Source organism: Neopsephotus bourkii, unplaced genomic scaffold, assembly GCF_033783945.1.
Source record: "Neopsephotus bourkii isolate Nb327-2 ecotype Australia unplaced genomic scaffold, CSIRO-AGI_Nbou_v1 NB_1820, whole genome shotgun sequence".
NCBI lineage: Eukaryota > Metazoa > Chordata > Aves > Psittaciformes > Psittacidae > Neopsephotus > Neopsephotus bourkii.
The window spans coordinates 3,836,791-3,859,153 of record NW_026902293.1 but is presented as its reverse complement, the minus strand read 5'-3'; the positions used below and the strand labels follow the sequence as shown (position 1 = coordinate 3,859,153).

The following is a 22,363-nucleotide window of genomic DNA, read 5'->3' as shown; positions in this document are numbered from 1 at the left end:
TTGCAAGCTTGCTGAAGGTGCACTTAATCCCAGTGTCTGTGTCACTGATGAAGATAATAAACAGTACTGGTCCTGATACACTTTGCTGGAACAGGGGGTCCCTACACATTGCTTCACAATGAGGTGCAACCCCTGTCATTTCAGACACCAGCCTGAGTAGATCCATCTGGAGTGAGATACACATTACAACATATAACTCTGTTCTGTCCAATTTTTTCCCATTTTTTAACCTGTAAGCCTCTAGTAGCGCAAGTGTAATTCTCTTTAAAAACTTCCCATATGATTGTTATTGCTTAGCACATAAACCTGCTCTCCTTAATTACCTTTCCCAGGCCACTCAAAAGCAGTCTGCAGGAGTCTTCAGAGGTACACAGACCACAGGTTGAAACCACCAACTCAAAGAAATCTTAATGGATAAACACGAGATGCTAAACTGAAAGAGACTGTCAGTAATCAACTCTATTCTCTTGCAGTGGGAAGACAGCAGTTCTCCAAATGGCCTTTCCATTGCACTATTCTATTAACTTCATGATACAGTGGGCTTAAAATTACAGATCTGTTAAAAATCCTTTGATGTTATATATGCTGTCCAAGATTAATTTATGTCAAAGAACTCAAGATACTTCTTGAACTCTAGTTTTTTTTATCACAGCAACAAATGAAAAAGCCTTTGAATATGTTATTTGTGGCATGTCACAGGTAGGCTTTTCCCAGCTCCTCTAGTAATTGAACTAACAACTTAATCCGAAAGTGGCATTAGAACTGGAGGGGAGGGAAAAGAAAGATAAACACCCAAGCAAAACCCCCACACTTCCTTTTCTGTGGACAAACACCTTGTTTAACAATACCAATTGAGATAACTCATAATGTCTAAAACATAATGCAGGTCTCCAGCGAATTTGATTAATACCATTCTGTGAAACATTAAATACCTTATCTTTAGCGCAGGTATCTTTAGTACCCTAGCTCCAGCAGTGCTTTACACAACCCATATGTAGTAAAATGTAAAAATTCCTATACGGAGGTCTTAAATCACATGTGTCTATAGCAGTATCAGGTCTAAATTTTGGTTTAGATTGTGTTATAACCAGACAGCTGTGTTTAAAGCGAGCCTTTGTAACTCCCCTCCTTGCCAGCAGCAGTTTCCAAGTTACATTTTCAGTGCTGCTGTGCAGTGCAACAGGGAACTGCAGGAACAGCTCTGCTGTCCCCCACTCCCCGCTGCTGCACAGCACCTTGCAAGCACACCCAACAGCAATACAAACATGAAACAAGCAACCTCTGTCAGACAGCAAAAGCTCCCTGAATCCCAGTCCAATGCCTTACTTACAGAATTACCTGGTTTTCAACAAGTTCTTCTGAAGTATTTCAAATGAGGCTAAAGCAGAAAGACTCAGAATTAAGTAGTCTTCCAGTATTGTAGGTGTTTATCCCTATGTCCACAACAGACAATGCTTGCCTCAGTAAACATGTGCAATATCCCACTAACAAGTGAGATACAAATAAAAACTATGAAGCCCAAACTTTCAGACTAGTTTTAATGGCTATATATTCCATATACAGTTGTACAAGTAAACTGTGATGTCAACTCTTTATGGTAAGCTGTTGGTTTAAATTCAAACATGTGCTGTATATTATAAGCCCCCCACTATATTTAGAAACAATTGGCTGGTACAAAAAGATTTCTTCCAAAAATAAAATACAGCACTTCATATCATTCAGCAGTCACACATAAGGAAAATTACAGTATTATCACAGTTATCAGAGTCTTGCAGGGCCAAAAAAGATACGAAGTATCAGAATGCAAGTGGACGGAGGGCCATCTGGAGAGAATGGAGATGCAAAAAGAGAGTGGAAAAAAACAGCTGATATTGACTACTAGATAGTAGGAAGTTTGTTATGAAGCTTGTTGTGAGTCCTCTCTCTTTTCTTACAGGAACACTAAATCCAAATATCTGTAGAAGTATTAATTTCTCAGTTACTGTTGTCATAATGTTCTTTTGGTTGTGGACATTACAGAGACATAATAAAACACAATTTAATTAGTACGATTAAAACTGACTGATGTTTTTCTGATTCAACTGATTATTCAGTCTGTTTTAAGAAAGAAGTCTGCTGTAAGTGGGTATATATTCCCATCAAGAACTCTTGCTTTACACAGGAAAATTTCCATCCCGATTAAAATAACAAGAGTTTCCATTTAACAAAATACATGAAAGTGAACAATGAAACTGAAGAGTTTGGCACTCCCTTCAACATGTTATGTCAATATAGCACAGATACATTAAGTGCTGTATACTGAAGAGTAAGTGTTGAACTCCTAAAGACAAATATTTCCAATTTTCCAAAAATAAAAGATCAGTATTCCACAGAAACATACCAAGCTCCAGAAGTTCAGATTTCTTGACATTTAATTTATACAGCAGGAACCTATGCAGTATGAGCCAACTACAAGAAGTTCTTAGGTTTTGTGCTTGTTTAGCATAATACATTACCTGCTGTCTCCTAAGCTTGATTAGTGCAATAAAACCACTGAGAAGTACAGGAGGGAGTTGCATCCAGGTCCTCGGTACTGATTCAGGGATTAACAGGTGATGGAACAACAGAAGCAAATGAACAAAGATTCCTCCCAAATCAAACAGTGGAAGATCGGAGAGAAATCCACTTGTTTTCTTGAACAACTTGCGTAACTGCACAACTCTCAGGTTAGACTTCACAATTATCAAGTTCCTATACGAAAGTGGGATTTCTGCTTTGAACTGTTGGACTAGTCATCTTCATCTTCATCTTCTTGAGCCGAACTCTTAAGAGCAATACTGGAAGGAGTGATGAGCAGAGCAGAGAGGTGGCATGTTTAAGACTAACAGATCTCCAAGTAAGAACTGGAATCCGGAGCTTTATGAATTTGGATTTTGAATAAATTACAAATGTTATGCCCATCTTCTACATATTGCTCTTCAAAATCAGAGGCAACACTATTAACAACCTTGCCCAGTAACTGAGAAAATTCTAACTAAATAGGATATATATCAAGGTCAGTAAAATCAGAAAGAAATCAAATTCCAGAGTTTATAGATCAAACCCACACTCACATCACTAAGCCATCCTATCTCTCAGTTCTGTCTCTTCATAAAAAACACTAAGAAGCTAGTCGTTTTAACTTTCTAACTTTCTAACTTTTCATGCTTCTGAACTATTCTCTTACGTTGAAGAAAAAAATCCCATTGAGTGCTCAAGGAAAACAACTCATTGACAGGTACTGGAAGCATCTTCCCTCATTTCAGTGAACGTCTAACAAAATTATACTAACCTCTCTGCTAGAAAGGGGATGCTCTTTTATCTCTTTGATTACAAAATACTCAGAAAGAGTTCAGTTGGAAGAGGAAAAAAACTAAAAAAAACCCCAAAGAAAAAACACACATCTGAAATCAAATAATTTATATTTGTGCAAAAAAGGATCAAAAGGTGAGCTAAAAAAAAATTTAGGGATAAGCTGGAATGTGACCAATTTGTCACTAAGTCAATGAAACAAGACTAAGCTTTGACTTCTAATGGAAGTCTTAATTTCTCAGTGTTTGAGGGAGGACTCAAGGGCTGTGCTATAAAACCTTGAGCTACGTGAAGGTATTAAAGGGCCTGAAAGCTCACTGCCAGAGAAGAGGTAGTCCCCATTTTCTCCCACCAAGCATTCCCACTCCCACATCACCACCCTGGGTAATATCATGGTTGCACAGTGAAAAGATGCGTGACCGGGCCAGAAGCGAGCTGGCCAGGTAAGCCAGTTCACCAGACGACAGTGCATGCTGATGCAAGGACAGAGCTCAGGTTCTATATCCCACACCTCAGACACCTTCATTTGCATGGATTATTTTTTTAAAGCAGATTAGATATTGAGAGTTACTGAGTTCGCACAGCAATGCTGAGAAGCTGTCAGTGGACTGTCTGCCCACAGCATGGTGACTCAAAGGTGCACCCTGAAGAAGCATGCAGAGCAGGAACAGGCACCACTGCGCCAAATGGCTACTTCTGGCAAGGGCTTAAGCCAAGGTGACTCAAGGAGCTGGTGCAGGAGAGGTAGGGTGACTCCCTAAACTTTTCTGTGTCCCCATTTTAACCCAGACACTGGCCATTTCCTCTTGTTCCTACTGCTCAGCACTGCTCCATCTGCTCAGCTCAACCTTTAGCTACCCCCTCCCTTATCACTGCTTCCTGTCCACACTTTCCACTCTGCTCCTGCCAGCTCCCAAGAAACAGCTTCACCATCTTTAAACCACACCTGCAAACAAAGGGAAGATCTATGCAGACAGGTGTTTCAATCACCATGAAAAATTCAAGGGTGTTAAGCTTACTCCTCAGCTACCAAACTTGACAACTCTGTGGACAAAAGAAGGTACCAAATATTTATAGATGAGATCTCTAAAGAAAAAAAACAGAACAGCAATTTGTTTCCAAAATCCAGACCGCATTACCACCTGTATAATGTGTATCTCTATCCAATTAGAAGAACACTGATACCTAGAAATGAAAGCTCTCAAAGACAATAAGGGAACAGGAGGCGTACTCCACCCATTCTGGTATGTTGTTCAGGTGAGACCATCCCTTTTTCAAACTACCATGCCAGCATTTTAGTTTCATAGCTGTTCTGTCATCAGCTCTTTCATTATAACTCAAATCTAAAAATTCAGAAGTGAAAAGCACTGAGTTACTGAAATGAGGGAGAAAACCTCTACAGACAACAGGTAAAAAAAAAATAAATCAAACTTCGAAGAGATGGTGTCCCATCATAGGGGGAACTGAGACATTTACTCTCCAGGGAGGAAACAAGAGAGGACACTTACACAAGTTTGTGACACTTGCATTCAAGATATAAGCAAGGGCAGATTAGTTTAAACCAAATGGATTCCTCAAATTCCACATGTAAGAGCAGGACAGAAGACAAGGAGGAGGATCCATAATAAAAAGGCAGGAAATTATTACTTTGCCTGGAACTTGTTCCTTATTAGATTGCTGATGTAGTTAAAGAAATAGAAAATAAATGTAGAAAAAATAATCAAGTGTTTCTCCTTTCATTTGCCCTAATTTTCCACCCTTGTAATTACGTAGGCTGATGATGATACAGACATTAAGAGTTTGTATTAGCCTATCAGCTTTCAGTCATGAAAAAAAAAAGCTGCTCTGAAACAACAGATTCAAATTTGTCCAAATAAATATAAAATAGGAGAATGTGTTCAGTCATGGGAAGATAGATGATTGCCAAATCCCACTGGAACTCACCATCAGCAGATGAGAATACTGTACCAAGTAATGAACAGTAGCATAAAGTTAAACATATTTCTAGTTACGTGATTCCTCAGATAATACTGATGATTTCCAGAAAAAACACCCCCAGGTCACCAACAGATCATAGAAACTTTCAAAATCTTCATGCTGAAGAACAAGTGTGGTAACTCTTAGGCCTACAAAATCAGTATGCTGATGCAGACTTGTCTTTTTATGCTAGTGCTGCAAACTGGCTTTACCCAAAACTCCAGGAGATAACTTAATGGCACAATTATTTTCATCACAGTCAAATCATGGCACCTGAGGGAAGCAGCATTCTTGGAAGTTGCTTATACCTCCTCGACAGTAATAAAGTCCAAAAAATCCATAGCAAAACCACCTCAAAACAAGCATCTGGCCCAAAGGCCTTTGCAACTGCAACCCCTTATTTACAAAAGCACATACAGCCTTCTCAAGGGTGAGGAAGAAGTAAGCCTTTAGATATGTTTAATATTAAACTGTTAGACTGGAATATATCTGAAGAACTTCAGAACACAAACTTTAGTTAGACACAAGTATTTCATATTCATTATTATATCCTTTGAGATCTGCATGTGAATTAGTTCACAGATAGATTATATTATCAGCATAACAGACTAGTCTATTCCACAGAGGTGAAATAACTCCAGTACTTTGAACCAAAGGTGGCTTCAATGGTCTTCTTCAAACCATTAACCCAGTGCATACATTGCTCATACACAAGTTCTTTAGAGCCTCAACAAAACACAACAGAAGCCTGTAAACTTTTAAGAAAAAAATGCTATTATCAGCTTTTACTTTTAGATTAATACTGTGGATTTTCTTCTCAGCTTTTCTTTCTTCATTCTGCATAATTTCTAATTTGGTCTAGGTTTTTTTATACAGAATTTACATAAACACAGACACATATGCTTATCTCGATATTAAATATACAATTTAAACCAATCAAGGTTCAGCATTAGTGTTTTTTCCAGTATATTTAGCCTGGCACCTCCAAAAATCTTGCCAACATACACTGGTTTGCTGGTCTATGAACACCTGAAAAGGGAAAACAGCATTTCCAGGGGCAGCCCTGAGATTTTGCTTAACTTGCACATATGGTATCCCACAAGACCAGCTAGCAGCAATGTGAAATATCCTCTGTATCAAAACAAAAAGAACCCAATAGTGTTTAGAAGTTGTTTTGTTTGGTTGGCTGGTGGTTTTGTGTGGTTTTTGTTTTTAATTTGAGTTGTTCTACTTATTGACAGGAATGTACTCAAAAAGCTTAACACTCAAGGGACGAGACAGGTAACAGTTCTCTCTGGAGCTGTGGGGCACTGCTTATAAATAATAATTTATGGGGAAAATCCTAACCTCCTGAAATAATTTCTTACCAAATAAAATTATAGGACACACATTGAAGGATACTTGGTTATGCAAAGACAGTAAGAAAATACGTAAGGAGTCAGTCTCTTCCTACTACTCTTAGGCATTTAAACAATTAAATACTAAGAACAGTCAATTTCACTTTAGTGTGCCAGCAGTAACTGACTTAAGCCTGGACTCTCTGCCAGGCTAGAATATTGTATCAAACCACTTCAAGCTGATAGTAGTTTTCATTAATATCCCTCTCCACTCAGGTATATCGAACCATAAATTAAACTGAGGCAGAAAGGCAGGGTTTGAAAGCACAGGAAGAACCCGTGACAGGGGTGACCCAGCTGGTGACTCAGCAGGACTTTCCCTGCCTCTTCCCCTGCAAGGGAGGAAGGGCAAGGAAATTTCAAAGGAATGTGTTCATACCAAACACAGCTATGAGTTATGATTTAAAGCAAAGTCACATGCCCACAGAGTAAGGCCAGCAGAGTAAACCTGGCAGTGAACCACTAATACACACAAAACGAATTCCTTCTCCACAAGAAGCTGGACACTGTAACCCAGCATCCTTCAACACTGTTGGTGGCCATCACCATTTAGTCACGCACGGAGGTTGTACCATAACTGTTTGTCATTTAAGTATTCCTACGTTTGACTATAAATAATGTAGATGGCATTTGTGGAACATGATTACTGAACAGGACTCGAAACTTCAGCCCACACAGTAGCTGTGGGTAAATCAGAAGTTATGTATAACAACACACCCAGGATAGCCTATTTTTGGAAGGGAAAACTACGCTTGCTCTGTCACTAACACAGCTCTCTGAAAATAATGATAGATAAGAGCAACAGCATAGCGTTAGACCCCCCAGAGGCCTGTCTAACCTGATATCCCCTCCCTGATAGAAGACTGTGGAAAGGTACAACAATGGGACATGCACGCAGTAGGTGCGCCCAGTAACAAATCCTCAGCCACTTATTTACAGCATGGATCTGCTGAGCCAAATGTGGTGCCTTCATGTTTATCAAATGATGATGCATTTTTCTGCACAACATCTCAGCCATCAGCATCTTACTGTGCGGTTCTGAGCTCACCACCTGGTAATGTGCTGAATACCTGAAAAGAATTAAAGGAGACAAAACAGGTGACAGGCACATTCAACTTCTTCATGCACCCATATTACTCACAATTCTAGAGGCTCTCACCAGCTCTCTTGTAGCCTTGCCCCAGAAATCACCCACTTCGGTGCTTTTTCAAGTGCTGCTGTATTTTCTGAGGCCTGAGGAAGGGACCCAGAGCTGCACAGCACTTGCCACACTGACATACCACACATACATGTAGCAACATAGGATCATAGACTTTTTTAGGTTGGAAAAAACCCTCAAGATCATCAAGCCTGACCGTTAATGTAACAACACCAAGGCCAACACTAAACCATGTCCTTAGGCACCGCATCTACATATCTTCTAAACACCTCCAGGGATGGGGACTCCATCACTTCCCTGGGCAGACTGTTCCTGTGCTTGACAACACTTTCAGTGAAAAAAATTTTCCTCATATCCAACCTAAATCTTCCCAGCCCTATCTCAACTTACACAGCTTACAATCAAGTGATTGACATTCCTGTTTTATTTCTGATTATTTAGTTTCATTACCATCAGGCTCTTGCAATTCAGCTTTGAGTGTGTTAACAGCAGCACAAACTTCACCATCTGATTTTTCATGCTTCTCCAGATCATTTATGAGTATTTTGGAGAGCACAAGCCCAACACAGATGCCTCCACTGTGGAAACAAGCAAGCTACTCCTTTCCTGTGGCCAATTACCCTGCTAGAGCAGAACCCCCCTTCCCACCCCATGGCCATGAAGCTCTTCCAAAAGCTTTTGCTGAGGAATGTTTCAAGAGGCGGCCTTAAACACCAAGCACACTGCCCCAGTGGTACAGTGGTTCTTATGACATCTATCAAATTGCACTTAAGCCAGCACCTCACTGCTAAGGAGGTCCTAATAACCATGTCTAGTTTTCAACTATTAACCTAAACAAGCAGAATTGTCAATCATCAGCTCTGTCTCCAAGCCAAAATAATTTGCAGTTTTGCACACAAAAAAAGAAATAACAAGGCATAGAACCGACATGGCAATTTCTTTCAAGTTAAAAGCAAAAGAACTTCACTTTCCTTCCAACATATCTAAAAACAAAACAGTAATTTGGTTAACCACAAGTATTACAGCCTTCCCATGATAAGGCTAGCTTCAAATCACCAAAAAATAATTACTAAGATGGCTTCTGCTGATGTAAAAGTACAGAGTGATTTCCATTTACTGACTATATTAATTTTGTTGATACATTTTACACAAATAAAAACAGACCAGTCATTTAAATAACTGTTCTTCAGTGAACAGTTTTCTGCCAACTGACATGAAGGGAAAACCACGACGCAGACAGGAGAGCTGCAAATTCTGTATTCAGCCTGAAGTGCAGGGGTTCCGCACATCTGCATATTCCCCAGGGGCTGGGGAGGAGTTGAGTTTTCATTGACTTGAACAATATTTATTTCATCCAAACAGTGTTCAAGGGAGAAATGCCTGCCTGTCAAGACTTTCATTGCTACAGTCAGGTCGCAAGCTAATTACTTAATGGGAAAGTATGTTAACAATAACTTTTACCAAATAAAACCTTAACTGAGGTAGGCTAACAGAGACATGACTTGGCTAGCTACAACTGTTTGAATTACTGATTTTAATCAAATAACTTGAGTTATCATGTGGTTTTCCTCTAATTATTTAGTTTCGGCACTTACCTTTGTTCAAGCTATCCACCTGCAGTTCAGAACGCTGAAACAGGTTGCACAGCTCATTTAAGGGCTGAGCTGCCTATGTTTTACTTCTTCACTGATTAAAGGGAAATGTCCCAAGAACATTTAACAAGCCTGTCCATTCTACAAGGAAACCTTCACCTCCCAAATCACCTCTTGCTACCAAAAACCAGGTTTACTGGATGGTCAAATGAAAACAAGGAATTAAAGCCAGTGAAGAACAGCACAGCTTTAGGGCACAGTCAATCCCAAGTCTTCTCGTTCCACACAGCCCCCCATCACTGGTTGTGTAAGATCTCATTGACACCATTTTAGAGGTCTTATGTTACCATTTCTACAATTTTCCTTCAAGCTTTTCCTGCTAGATGTGTTTCAGGGTAAAAACAACATCTTGTACTACATTTTCTGAACCTCAGTCTTCGTGTACTTATCTCTCCATGCTGACATTACCCCCTTTCCGAATACCTACTCATCCTCCTGGGGTTTTTTTTGTGTAGTTTTGAGTTTGCTCCTTTTTTCATCCTGCTTACCCACACAGCTGGTAACACAAGAGGCATTGTCAAGGACTGCTCTCTCAAGGAGGAACACACAACTCCACATGCATGCGAGAACTGTAATTTAGGTTCTCCAAACAAAGCCTGTGCTGGAGGTGGGGGGAGAAGAAGGGCCAACACAGGTATAAAATTTCACACCAGTTGTGAGGGGGGCAGGGGAGAGAAAGACAGTCTTTGCCCCTTCAAGAGGAGAGCTTCCTCCTCCCTCACAGGAAGACAGTGTCCTTCCCCTTGCCCAGCTCAGACCCTGACCTCCCTCCCCAGAGCTTCCCAGCCCTACGGCACCTCCAGCACTCCCCCCTCCTGTTTTCCAGGGGGAATGTGGAAGCCTCTCCCAGCTGCTGAGCTGCTCCATGTAGCACTCCTTGTCAGCTGCCTTTCTGCAGCACATCCATCTGATTCCCAGAGTCAGCTCACGCTGTGCGGCGCGGCTAACAGGAGCAGCCGGCAGGCAGCAGTGGAGGGGACTGCCGAGCAGCTGCTTCCCGCACAGGCCTGGGACACTGCCTGGGACAGCTGTTTTTATGATTTATTAAGCTTATTGTAGCATCGTATCATTATGACTGCATTCCAACAATTGTCTCCAAATATTTATGGGCAGAGCTACTTGGCATTAATTACTGACTGGGTTTAAAAAAAATAATGAACTTAAACCTCTGATATCTTGACCACCTATTCATTCAGTACCAAAACCTCTGAATGATGGCTAATAGAGCCAGAGACAAGCAATGGCAAACGTGAAGATCCCAAAAGACACTTTCTCAGCTGAAGCTTAACATACTAGCATGCAGTCAAACCTGCTAAGCTAGAGAGGATCAAGATGTTTTACCACTTTTAGCTTTTAATTGAAAAATGATGTGGAAGCAATATGTTTTCCTCATAACCCAGAAGACCAGAGACTCAAGAAAATAAAACTTCTATCCTATTTGAGATTTCATTTAAGCCTCAAGATTTGATTTCAGACCATGATTCACATCTGCTGTCTTCTCCTTGCATAAACTGTTGCCCCATCACTTCTCAGTTGCATTACTTAGTGCTGAAATTTTTTCACATGTTAAAATCTCAGCTCTAACTTAAAACCACAAAACATTCCCTTCGGATTTAACGAAAACCCTCAGCTTGGCCAAAACAAACACATTATAACGCACACTTCTTTCTCCAAGTTGCAAATACAAAAATTAATAGTTTAAATGACAATTCTCACACATGCTTTCCATTTTCTCCCCAAAGGAACCAACACGAAAAAAACCTCAGCTATTCAGCTTGTCTTGTTGCTGTATCACATTTTGGTCTCTCCATAATGTTATCCTGTAGAAATCACTGTAAGAACATTAGCAAGCTACCTGAAATGCATTTTACCTTCAGCTTTTGTGCACCAAGCAAGCCACATAACCAGCAACAAACAGGGGAGTCAAACGAGCATCCTGAAATGCATTCACAGTAATATAAAACATTTTCTACTCATTGGAAGTAGCTTACCTGAAGGACAGGCACTTTTTGTGGTGTGTTTTGTGGTGACTGGTGAAGCTGTGCCCAAGGCTGATGATGAGGATGTGGGGGTGGTGAAGACTGATGATGCATCCCTGGATGAGGCTGCAGGGGAGGACAGGTTGGCATTTGCTGTTGAAAAGACTGCTGTTGACTAGGGAGCTGCTGGCCAGATATTAGTCGCTCTTGTATTGCTTGTGGATCTGCAAGGCCAACACCTGGACAACCATTTGGTCTCATGTGCCCACCCATCTCCCGTGGTGTTGAAGACATACCCATAAACGGACGATTCTGTTGCATGTTTCGGGGGCCCATATTCCTTTGTCCAATTCCCATGGCACCAGGGGGCTGGTGTGACGGCTGAGGATGGGGTATATTTGGATAACTGCCAACTTCCATTGGTATTCCAGCACTACCAGGTCTAACCTGTGGAGGAGGTGTACCTGCTGGATTACTCATTGCTTTCATAGGTGACATGGGAGGTGGAGAGGCATAAGTTCCCTGAGGCTGTGAAGGGTGCATAGTTTGTGTGTTCATTTGGTTAAGTGAGCCGCTAGGGTGGATGGGCTGCTGGTGCATTAGTCCTTGACCACTGTTTGATGGAAATCCGACAGCATTTGGGTATCTTGGTACAGATTGATTCATTGGAGTGTTATTTGTAAGGCCTAAATTCTGATTCATCCCTGTATTATTAACTAATCCCTGATTAAGGTTACTGTAAGGATATCGAGAATACTGCCCTGAGTTGTTTATAGTAGGTGAGGGTACCGTCTGGCTCCGAGAACTAAAATTAAGTGTTTGAGGCCTAACAGCACCCTGCTGGGGAGGATTAGGGGAGAATCTGGGACTGTGGGCTACCGATTCTCCATGGAGAGCAGCGGGGGGATGGTGGTGAAATTGCTGGACTGAGTGTCGCAAAGAAGGTGCCATACTGGGATTCTGCTGGGGCACATGAGACAAGTGGCCAGGTCCTGAGGTGGCAATGAAAGGGTTTCCCTGATTGAGGCCTTCTTGGCCTTGAGAAAACTGGTTCATCCTCTGCTGTTGCTGCTGCCCATGCTGCTGCATTGAAAAATCACCGCGAGCCATGTAGTTTCCCATCTGCTGCATGTGCTGAGGATGGCCCTGCCCAGGGGGGCCGGAGGGTGCCTGCGGTGGCTGTGTCGGTTGTGGTTGCTGCTGCTGTTGCTGCTGGTACGGTGCTCGTATCTGGTCTGGCACTTGAACTGCCCGTGGGCCCCACATGGAGCCACTGTCTACGAAGGGTTGCCCGTGTCTTTCGTTCTGCATGCTGGGATAGACTCCCATCTGACCACCAGCACCACTGCCGTGAGAAACCTGAGGAACTGGAGGGTTGTGATACTGTGAATGAGGAGATGCTATACCATTCCCAGGGGCATTGCTTATCATCCTGTTCGGCTGATCCATCAGGTGCATTTTCTGCTGTTCGTATTGATTATAGTGATCAAAATGGGTCAACTTGGCTTGATTTTGATTTGCAGGGGGATGATGAAGAGATGACTGTAAAGAAGGAAATCCTTGATCCATGGGCATTTGCTGCCCCATAGGATTCACTGTATTTTCAGGATACCCACATTCTCCAAGACCTTCCAACCCTTCACTGAAAATATTCCCATCTTCTCCAAACAGACTCATCATTCCTGGATCTGCCATCTTTTTTTCAGCACACAGCTCCTCGGAGCTACAACTAGAATGCTAGTCTGTGCTTCACCTCGGTGAGGTGTTTTGTCCTCAAAGCCTTTAATCCTCAACTAATCTCCTTCATGTCATTCCATATTTCCTTAATTCTTTTGGACCACGCAGTGTCAGGCAAAGTCTGGTAACTGCTCCTAGAAAAAGCGGGGGAAGGGAGAGAAAGAGAGAATGATATTGAAACAAATAACATGAGGCAATATATAAAACCCATACTTGGCTATTTTTTAGAAAATGCTAGCTAGTTTCAGCCTCTGAAATACATCTTAAAAATCTATTTCACTTTATGAAGAATTCATTAGCTTTATCAGAAGCTTTATTGTGATAGAGAGTTAGGAAGCAAGCAAAACACTAGCCTTAACCTTAAATTAATCCATTCACTACACTTCCTAGTGCTCCTTTCTTGGGTAGAACAGAACAAAAGAACACAACATGCAGCAGCAGCAGCTGCCACAGCAGGTAGGCAGATGTATGAATATAGCCAAGCAGCCCATCTGCTGAACTAAAGCCCTGAAAACGCTCCAGTTACCAACAGCATGTCCTTAACCTTATTCCCTTGAGCTGCGTAATCAGATGAGCAAGCAGAAGCACCAAGTCCTATGACGGAATAAAGTTAGTTATACGGACAACAGATTTTTCAAATGCACACAAATGACCCTATAAAACACACCAAACTCCGAGACTTAGCATTTAGGAAATATTATTTCTTTTTTAAACACACAATTTATCTCAGTTCAATGAAGTTGTAAACCAAAAAAGATGCTGCTGCTTCTCATTTCAGTAAAACTATAGTTTGTGTAAGTAAACTAAATTCAAAAGCTTCACTCTGTGATGGGGGGAGATTTCTCAATCCATACCCTGATTTCTCTCATGATGATAACAGGGAACACTATCACTGGAGCCTATTACTCATCTTCAGGCAATCACGCTAACTGCAACTAGAGCACTTGCGAAGACATCACTGAAGTTTTGTTCTGTCCAGAAGTATAACTTTGAAGGAGAATTAGCAATGGTGAAAGAACTTAAATGATAAAATGCTAACCTAACAAGGTACACACTTGGGCTTGGGGAAAAAAGGAAAAAGTAACATACGGTAACAGAGTAGATTCAAAAAAGTTCCTGTTCAGGTTTTCCCCAGAGAAAATTCACATGTTCTGAAATGCGTCCCCCATCCTCTCCCCACCACAACTTGAAAGATTTTATCTGGACCTACTTGTTATGAACAGAACTAGTCTAATGCTCTCTTCTTTAGAATTTTAAATGTTCTGTCTTATATCTCAAAATAAACTTTAAAGATAATAGTCAAGTAAGCCTGTCCATGTAGCAAATAAACACTGATTTTCCATCTTTGTCACAATTCAGTAGTGACTACTTACAGATACCAATTTTTCCTTAATTGGCGACCAAAGAGAAGATTTACAAGTGTGTACTTTCATATCTTGCATTTTGGTGCGGAGAACAGATGCCTTCAGTCACTTTGGGTGCAAAATAGCAGGCCAGACTATTTTAACCAAAGGCAATTTGTCCCAGACAAGTTTTAGGGAGAAAATATCAGCACATTTATTACACTTCTTGTAGCCATTGTCAAGAGGACCTTCTACAGCATGAAGCAGAGGGCAAAAGGAAAAGCACAAGCATTTATCACTCCTCTTAAAATAGCATTTGAGTGTCACCTTTAAAACCACAGCCTTAAATCTCTTCAGTGCTCAGCTGGGAGATATTAACACTTACATTTCTAAATCACTTGGGGGTAAATTCCTGAGCCATCTTCCTATCTCTGATACCTGTTTCTTTTTATTTCATTGTCTTTACATTAAGGAGAAGCCACCTGTAATATTAAAGCACACTATAATAAAGTTCAACAACAAGGTTGAGAAGGAATCTCTTTCACCAAAACAAGCTTTTAGTATCAAGACTGCTCCAGAGCAGACCACTTTGTTGTGGTGAAGATTCCCCCAGTGACTAAAGATTGCACAAGGACTTCTGCCACTGCTACCCCTGCTGAGGCCTGCTGCCGTCAGGAGCTCACAAAGCTGGACATCAGGGTATACTGAGATTCTCCATTTAACCGGCCTCTTTGCTTGGAAATGCTGAAAAGCACAGTGTAGATACTGTTACCTCTCAACCACTGATGTAATCTGGGCAGCATCACACTTGAGCCAAGTAGAGGATCTCGCGCATCAGCTAACCTATTTACAGCCACAGAATTATGAACAGGTAGGAATTTTCACACGTTTCATTACATAAATCAAGCCTACTGAAAGAACCATTTCTGAAGACAAGCACGCTCTACTCTCTCTCAGCATTAATCAATCTTTGCCATAAAAGTACCAGAAATCTACATAGAAGAATTCTTTGCTACCTGCTATAGACAAGCTAACAGCATTTCCAGAAACAAGGTTGCAAGCATTAAGCACAGATTTGAATAGTACTGCTTTGCTTACTGTTTTTCAGCTGACAGGCTTCCAATAAAATTCAGGCGAGAGTCAGTCACCATTGACACCAGTAACAGTAGCTCGGACCTGCTACTATAACCAGAGAAATAAAACAGGGTAAGGACTTTGTTTAATTAAACCCACCTTATTTCTGCCTAGCTGACTCCATCCCAATTTGCAGGTTTGGGGTAGGGACTGTCCCTTGCAATGAAGGAGATGTGCTGTGGAACCTAGCGTTCACCTGACTTGCTGAGCACATGCTCTTTCAAAAGAAAAGTAACCTCCAAGTTTCTGATACAGTTTGTACGCAAACAAACCCATCATCTAAACTTACAGTGAAAAAAACTGCCACTATGCATTATTTTAGTTCTGCATTTTTATCTGAAGTGTGAAATCACTTCATGTTTGAGCTGTTCATACTAAGCTGTCTCAAAATTGTAGTACCAGTTCTCCAGATTTAAGTTTAGCCTTCAATTTAATGACCACAGCCCTTCACAGTCACAATGCTCTCACCAATCTTCTTCTACTTCCCCAATTAAAAGTCACATCTCTGATGCGATATATGGCTAACAGCACATAGTGAAGAATGAAAGACAGTAGCAGCTACAGACTGGTCCAAATAGATTAAACAACATTTTAATAAAAAAACCAGTCAATGCTGGAATTATCTAATAGGCTCTCAACCTTCTATGCTAACAGGATAGATGTCTTCCAAACAGTTGAGCACGTAACAAGAGTCACAGCCTCATTTTAAGCTGCAGTCATTTCTTTGCTTTTTTTCCACTATAAGCAATGTATTTTCTCTGCTTAAATGCTGGCCAGTCAAAAAGAAAAAAAAACAAACACAAACACTCCAAAAAAAACCCTCCCCACAAAGCTAGGATCTGCACTGACCAGTAATTCCAGCTAAAATATTCACTAAGTGCCACTGTTCACTTCCTCATGAAAGCGGACAACACAAATGGCAAGACTGACCATGAAACACTCAGCTAAAGTCTGGGGTTTTTTTTTTATTGAATAGTTTAAAAATACAAGGTTGTTCATTTTCTCTTCTATCACGTAAGATAAAACCATCAGACATTCATGAAGCAGTGACTACTTTCCAGGTGAAAAGGAAAGGATATCTGAACCCTTAGAAAAGCAGATTGCTGAATGTGTGATTTCAAGTGTGAATGCATGAAGGGAAAGCAAACTTGGTTTTTTTAATCATCTTACAGAAACCATACAGATTCTGCAATAAAAGCATGTAACTTTTCTGCTCCTGAACATGAAAGATTGCATCTACAAGACTGAACTGAAGAGTCAGTTGAATATTACTTCCTTGCGACTGCCCAGATAACCTATTTCTGTTCAAAGTAGCAACGGTATGATCCCAACTACCAATACATAGTCAACTGCTTAACAACCCTGTTGTCTTAAGAAACAAAGCTGATATGTTTACTCCAGTCTGCAACATTCCAGTCCTAAAAAGTTAGATCTCAAATTTAAGTAGTAGTTAACCATTGCCCAACTTAGTATTTCAGAGCTACATGGACTCAGTAGCCTTGGGCAGCTTCTCCCTTTTATGAGTGGAACAAAACTGCCTGCTACACACATATAACCCGATCTAGGGCTGCAAACACTAAAACCTGAACTTCATTAGCCTTGTTCCCAAAGCAGCAGAACCAGGCAGTCAAGTTCAGGAAGCAGCAAGGGCAGCACGCAGATGCATCTGCGCTCCACACATTCTGCTGTTCAGAGGAAGTTTCTGTAAATCAACAGGTTGCCTGATCCAGCTATTGATCCTTCTATACAAGAAATTTAGCAGCATTTCTTGATGGCCATGTGGCAAGTATGTGGAAACAGAACGTAAGAGGGCAGCTAATGCTGACTGCTTCAAGGTTTGAAGTGAGATGCATCATGCAGAGTTGATATTTTTACAGCTATCAGTTGATATCTCAAACAAACCTCTTTCAGTTCTCACATACGAGTTATATAATGGAACTATGCACCTAAACCACAATACAATAAACACAGCAAAGACCATGCTATTTTGAAGAACTAGGCTAAAAAAAACCTCTCACTCTAAAAAACAAAGCCATGCTAAAGGTCATTTAGAGACTGCAGCCTCTAAATGTAGGATTAAACATTAGGCTACTAAATCTGCATTTAAATATTGCATATTTAAACTGCTTTTCAAAACTGCTAAGCTCCTGCTGGCTGTTGGGGCAGAAAATTAAGCATTTGCCACATGGAAGTAGGTGACACAAGTGACAGCAATTAAAGTCACATTCTCCTTATACAAATAAAGTTGGAGGAAAACATCCACCAAAATCTTAATAAACACATGTAAAACCCTGACAACACACAAAAAGTCACAAGACATTCAAATTGGGGAAGATAGCTGACAAGACTTGTACCTTTCAGCTCATCTACCTACTGAGTGAACAGCACTGCTGATGCCAGGGCAGTTATGCAAGTGCTTGATAGTGTCCGTGGGAAGCACACGTAGTCACCTGTGTGCTTAATTCTAAGCTCTCATTGCTGTCACACACAACTCTTCATACATGGTATGTTCCTCCTGCATATAGATTATAAAAGATCACAGAGAAGCAGATCTATGAAGTGACTGCAACATGATTTCTGACTAACTTTCACAGAAACTTGGTTATCCGAATGCTCAAAGAATTTTTTCTATATAGAATATTTTCCTAGTATGCACTTCACACAGTGCAGCTGTGTTAAAAAGTAAGTCTATATAGTTCCTACCAAATCAAAGGATGGCAGGAATATCACCCTCCCCCTACCAAGGAAGTGAGACAGGACTTGCAGGGTTAGAAAAATGACCTCACACACTTGAGGAATATTCTACCCTCAGTGGAAGAGTCAGCAAATATGGTGCAAGCATTTCTGAAAAGTTTAATCTCACACGCACCCGAGTAAAATTCAATTGGCTCTTTAGAGAAACACATCCTTACAGAAATTTGCTGTGGCAAATTTAAGGCAGTCATTATCTCTTGTTAAACTAGGAATTGTGAGAGCAGGGTAGGAGTGAAAACCTGATGTATTTTTCCCCAAGTCACTTGCATATGTGCAGTCAGCTAAATGTCATGAATGCTGTTCATCAGTACATCTTTTGGGCAAGAAAACCATGAAATCATAAGTTTCCCATGCAACAGTTAAGAAGAAGCCAGATTACATTTTATTTCGTTTAATGCACGATGTACTTTGGCAAAGAACAGGCTTTTACAGAGGCAACTGAGGGCACAACAGCCTTCGAATATTTGGCAGCTTGTTGCTGTCAAGCAGCTGATACAGGAATGACCAGCTAGAGTTCAGCCTGTGCCACACATTTGGAAACAATATCCTACGTCATTCAAGTTCACAGGAGCTCTGATACAAGACCACAACAGCATCACATAGGAGTAATGCTGATGCAAACCCACCGAGCCTCCCTGTTACATCACATGCTCCTGTTGAGAATGCATTCTGCGTTTGCCATACCCATACCAGTTGGGCTGCAAACTCTCTTCCTAACATGGGGCACTGCTAATTTTAAGCCAGCACCTACTACATTAAGAAAGAAGCCTCAGTGTGTCTTCTCTTTCCAGTCAGAAGAAAAAGGGAAAAATAACCATTTATCAGAACTGTGTACTTGAAGGTTTTTAATGAGGTGACCAGAGGAATAATAAAAGAAAATGTTTTTTGCATTTAAGCACATTACAAACATGATGTGAGAGGAGAGGGGACAAACGTAAGCCAGAAACACTTCAGGTTTAGTGTTATGTAGCCTGGAATTTTAAGAGTCCTTTTTTGGTCATATGACCACTCTCTGTCCCAACAGAAGTTTAAAATACAGAGGTGAGGAGGTTTATCTAAAAATAGCCCTAGATAAGCAAGGGAAACAATGGCAGTAGCAAGAATATTTCAGGAATACTCTTTAAAATATTTGATAGCAACGTTATCTTGCAAACAGCTCTATAAAGGGGAGCAGCAGCACGCTTAACAAACCCCGGAATAAGGTTTGAACATTACAAGCGCAGCACATACAGACGGGTTTGGTGGGCCGGGAGTGCTCCGTGGCCGCGGTGCCAGATCGACGGCCAGGCAAACAAAAAGCCTCGGCAAGGCCATGGGGGAGATGATGTCAGGGAGAAGACTTATATTGTTGCCATCAGTCACCAAGAAATCTCCCCGCAATTACATTCTCTTACAAAGCTGACACTAAACCGGCCCGGGGATTCAAGAGGTGGGGCCAGAGGAGACCCGCTGAGGCGCTGAAAAAACACCCCGCGCAACTGATTACTCTTGTTAAGGGCCATGCTTTTTGTGCACCTACTGCAGTTGTCACTGATTAACCAACTGATCTGGCAATTTCCTACATTCTTTTGCATTTAAAAAGGATCTGAGAGGCCGAGAGTCATCCCTTTCGTATTCCGTGTGTGTGTGTGTGTGAAGCGAGAGGCTGCGGCCCCTCTGGGCCGGCTGTGGTGCGGTGGGGCCACCTCTCCAGCAGGCCCCTCTGCCGCCCTCCTCCCCCATCCCGGGCCTGCCAGGCCCGCAGCTGAATATAATTTATCTGTTCGCTCTGCCGGGCTCCCGGCATATGCGATTGGGAGGGAAATGTATCCATCATGAATAAACTTGAGCACAAAGACAGGCTGAGTGTCACAGGATACAAAAGGGCAGAGGTCGGCGAGGCGAACGGGAGGATTTGCGCAGGGCTGGGCCCGCATGGCCGCCTCATGCAACCTCCACACCACAGCCCTGCCAGGGTGTCACGTCCCCTGAAGTAAACAACGATCCGCACGGTCCAAGTCATAAAAAAACCCGGTGTAAACAGCAAAATAATCGGCGGGGTGACATAGTTCTAAGTAAAACGGGGCCTTTCCTCTCCCTTACGCTGAAAGCAGCTCGCAGTGTTTACACCCAGAAAGCTGGGAATTGTAAAAATTCACGAGGTGGATACTCGAGTGTTTCCCAGGGTTTTCAAACATGTGATTTTCACCAAAATGTATTTTTTTATCACGGGCAGATTTTAAGACTTAATCATATCCCAAAAGGCTATTTCCAGCTATAGAATTATGAGCACTTTAAAGCAGCCAGACCCTGTATTTTACCTGTTATAAGGCCAATACAATCATGTTTCATTCATAGTTTATGAAGTCTGAAAAACCACTTGATGAAATTACAGTCTACCAATACTACACATGGTCTATTTGTCCACGTATATTCTATAATCATTTCAATTTATGACTTGTACTTAAGAGTCATTTTCCTGTACATGTGTTCTTCATAAATACTGGTAGATCACAGTCAGTGCTTGTACAGGAACCACATATCCACACTCATTTCTGTGAAGATAAATACACCTTATACATCCAAAGTGAAAAGCCAGAGTTTTCACAAAACTGAAGAGAACAGACTTCAGGGGTGTGGAATAAAATGGTAGTTCTCCCTTGTGCTCTTTACATGTGGCAAGATGAATCATCCTACCTCTGAACTTAAGCCCTTACTCAAGTTCCACTATTGGTGGTAATTTCTGCCCACTACACTTAAGCATATGGCCTTGAACCTTTCAGCAAAGGAAAAAAAAATTACATATTACAATGGGAAAGTATTACAGATTACTTTTTTTTTTTTTTAAGGAAAAAGGGTAACATTTTCATGAGGTGTTTTAAATGAAAACAGACATGGTCTATTGGATTATTAAAATCTTAACTGTTACAAAAATACCTTTAGACTAATTAATGTTTTTTAGCATATGCAACAGACTATTTAAAAGAAGTCCCGAATTACTTCACTACTTGGAAGTCCACTGTAAAGAAAAAAAGGTCTGGGGAGGGAGGGTGTGGAGAAAGCCAGTTACTTGCTACGTACTCAGACCTCACAGCAGCCTTCCAGTACTACCTCAATGCAGTAGATGTAGTGAACAGATTTCAGGAACCTATATTTAGTGCCTGGGTCCAATAATATCCCTCAGAATATGGGGGAAAAGCTGCTATACAGGACAGATACCCAAAAAGACCTTCCACAACTACTCTTTATTGGATTACCTACATTTGAAGGGGTTTGTTTTTTTGAACAAAATTAAGATATGCATCTTGAACATCCTGCTGGGTTTTTTTTGAAGGATATGCCAAAAAAGGTGGTTTGTTCTTGGTCTGTGGAATGGAAGCAGGCTCTTGCATGTATAAATGAGGGTGGGGGGAGGTGTGTTTGATTAGTATAATGCCAGCCTCACAGTGGATCATTATTCAGACCACAACATAAATGACTACACCAAGCTATTCTCCATAATGGAGAATGCCAAAGAAAATGAGTCTGGAGCTCTCAAGAGCTCCCAGTGTGTAAGACTAAGATATCCAGGTAATTGCTCAAGAGATCAAGACGTTGCTCTCATGAGACCTCACCTGGAGTATTGTGTTCAGTTCTGGTGTCCTCAACATAAAAAGGACATGGAACTGTTGGAACAAGTCCAGAGGAGGGCCATGAGAATGATCAGGGGACTGGAGCACCTCCCATATGAAGATCGGCTGAGAAAGTTGGGGCTGTTCAGCCTGGAGAAGAGAAGGAGACCTCATAGTAGCCTTCCAGTATCTGAAGCGGGTTTATAAGGATGCTGGGGATGGACTCTTCATTAGGGACTGTAGTGATAGGACAAGGGGTAATGGGTTAAAACTTAAACAGGGGAAGTTTAGATTGGATATAAGGAGGAAAT

At 41.3% G+C, this 22,363-nt stretch overlaps 1 protein-coding gene across 6 annotated transcripts in view; it reads right to left on the bottom strand.

Annotated features, from left to right (window-relative positions):
- The window catches only part of CHD7 (chromodomain helicase DNA binding protein 7), a 136,049-nt gene that overhangs the window by 79,959 nt on the left and 33,727 nt on the right, over positions 1 to 22,363 (bottom strand). For all 6 annotated transcript variants that reach the window (XM_061342815.1, XM_061342818.1, XM_061342817.1 and 3 more), the window contains one exon: positions 11,507 to 13,365. In XM_061342815.1, coding sequence (XP_061198799.1) covers positions 11,507 to 13,189 — 1,683 coding nt within the window. In that variant the 5' untranslated portion in view covers positions 13,190 to 13,365. The remainder of the gene's footprint in view (positions 1 to 11,506; positions 13,366 to 22,363) is intronic.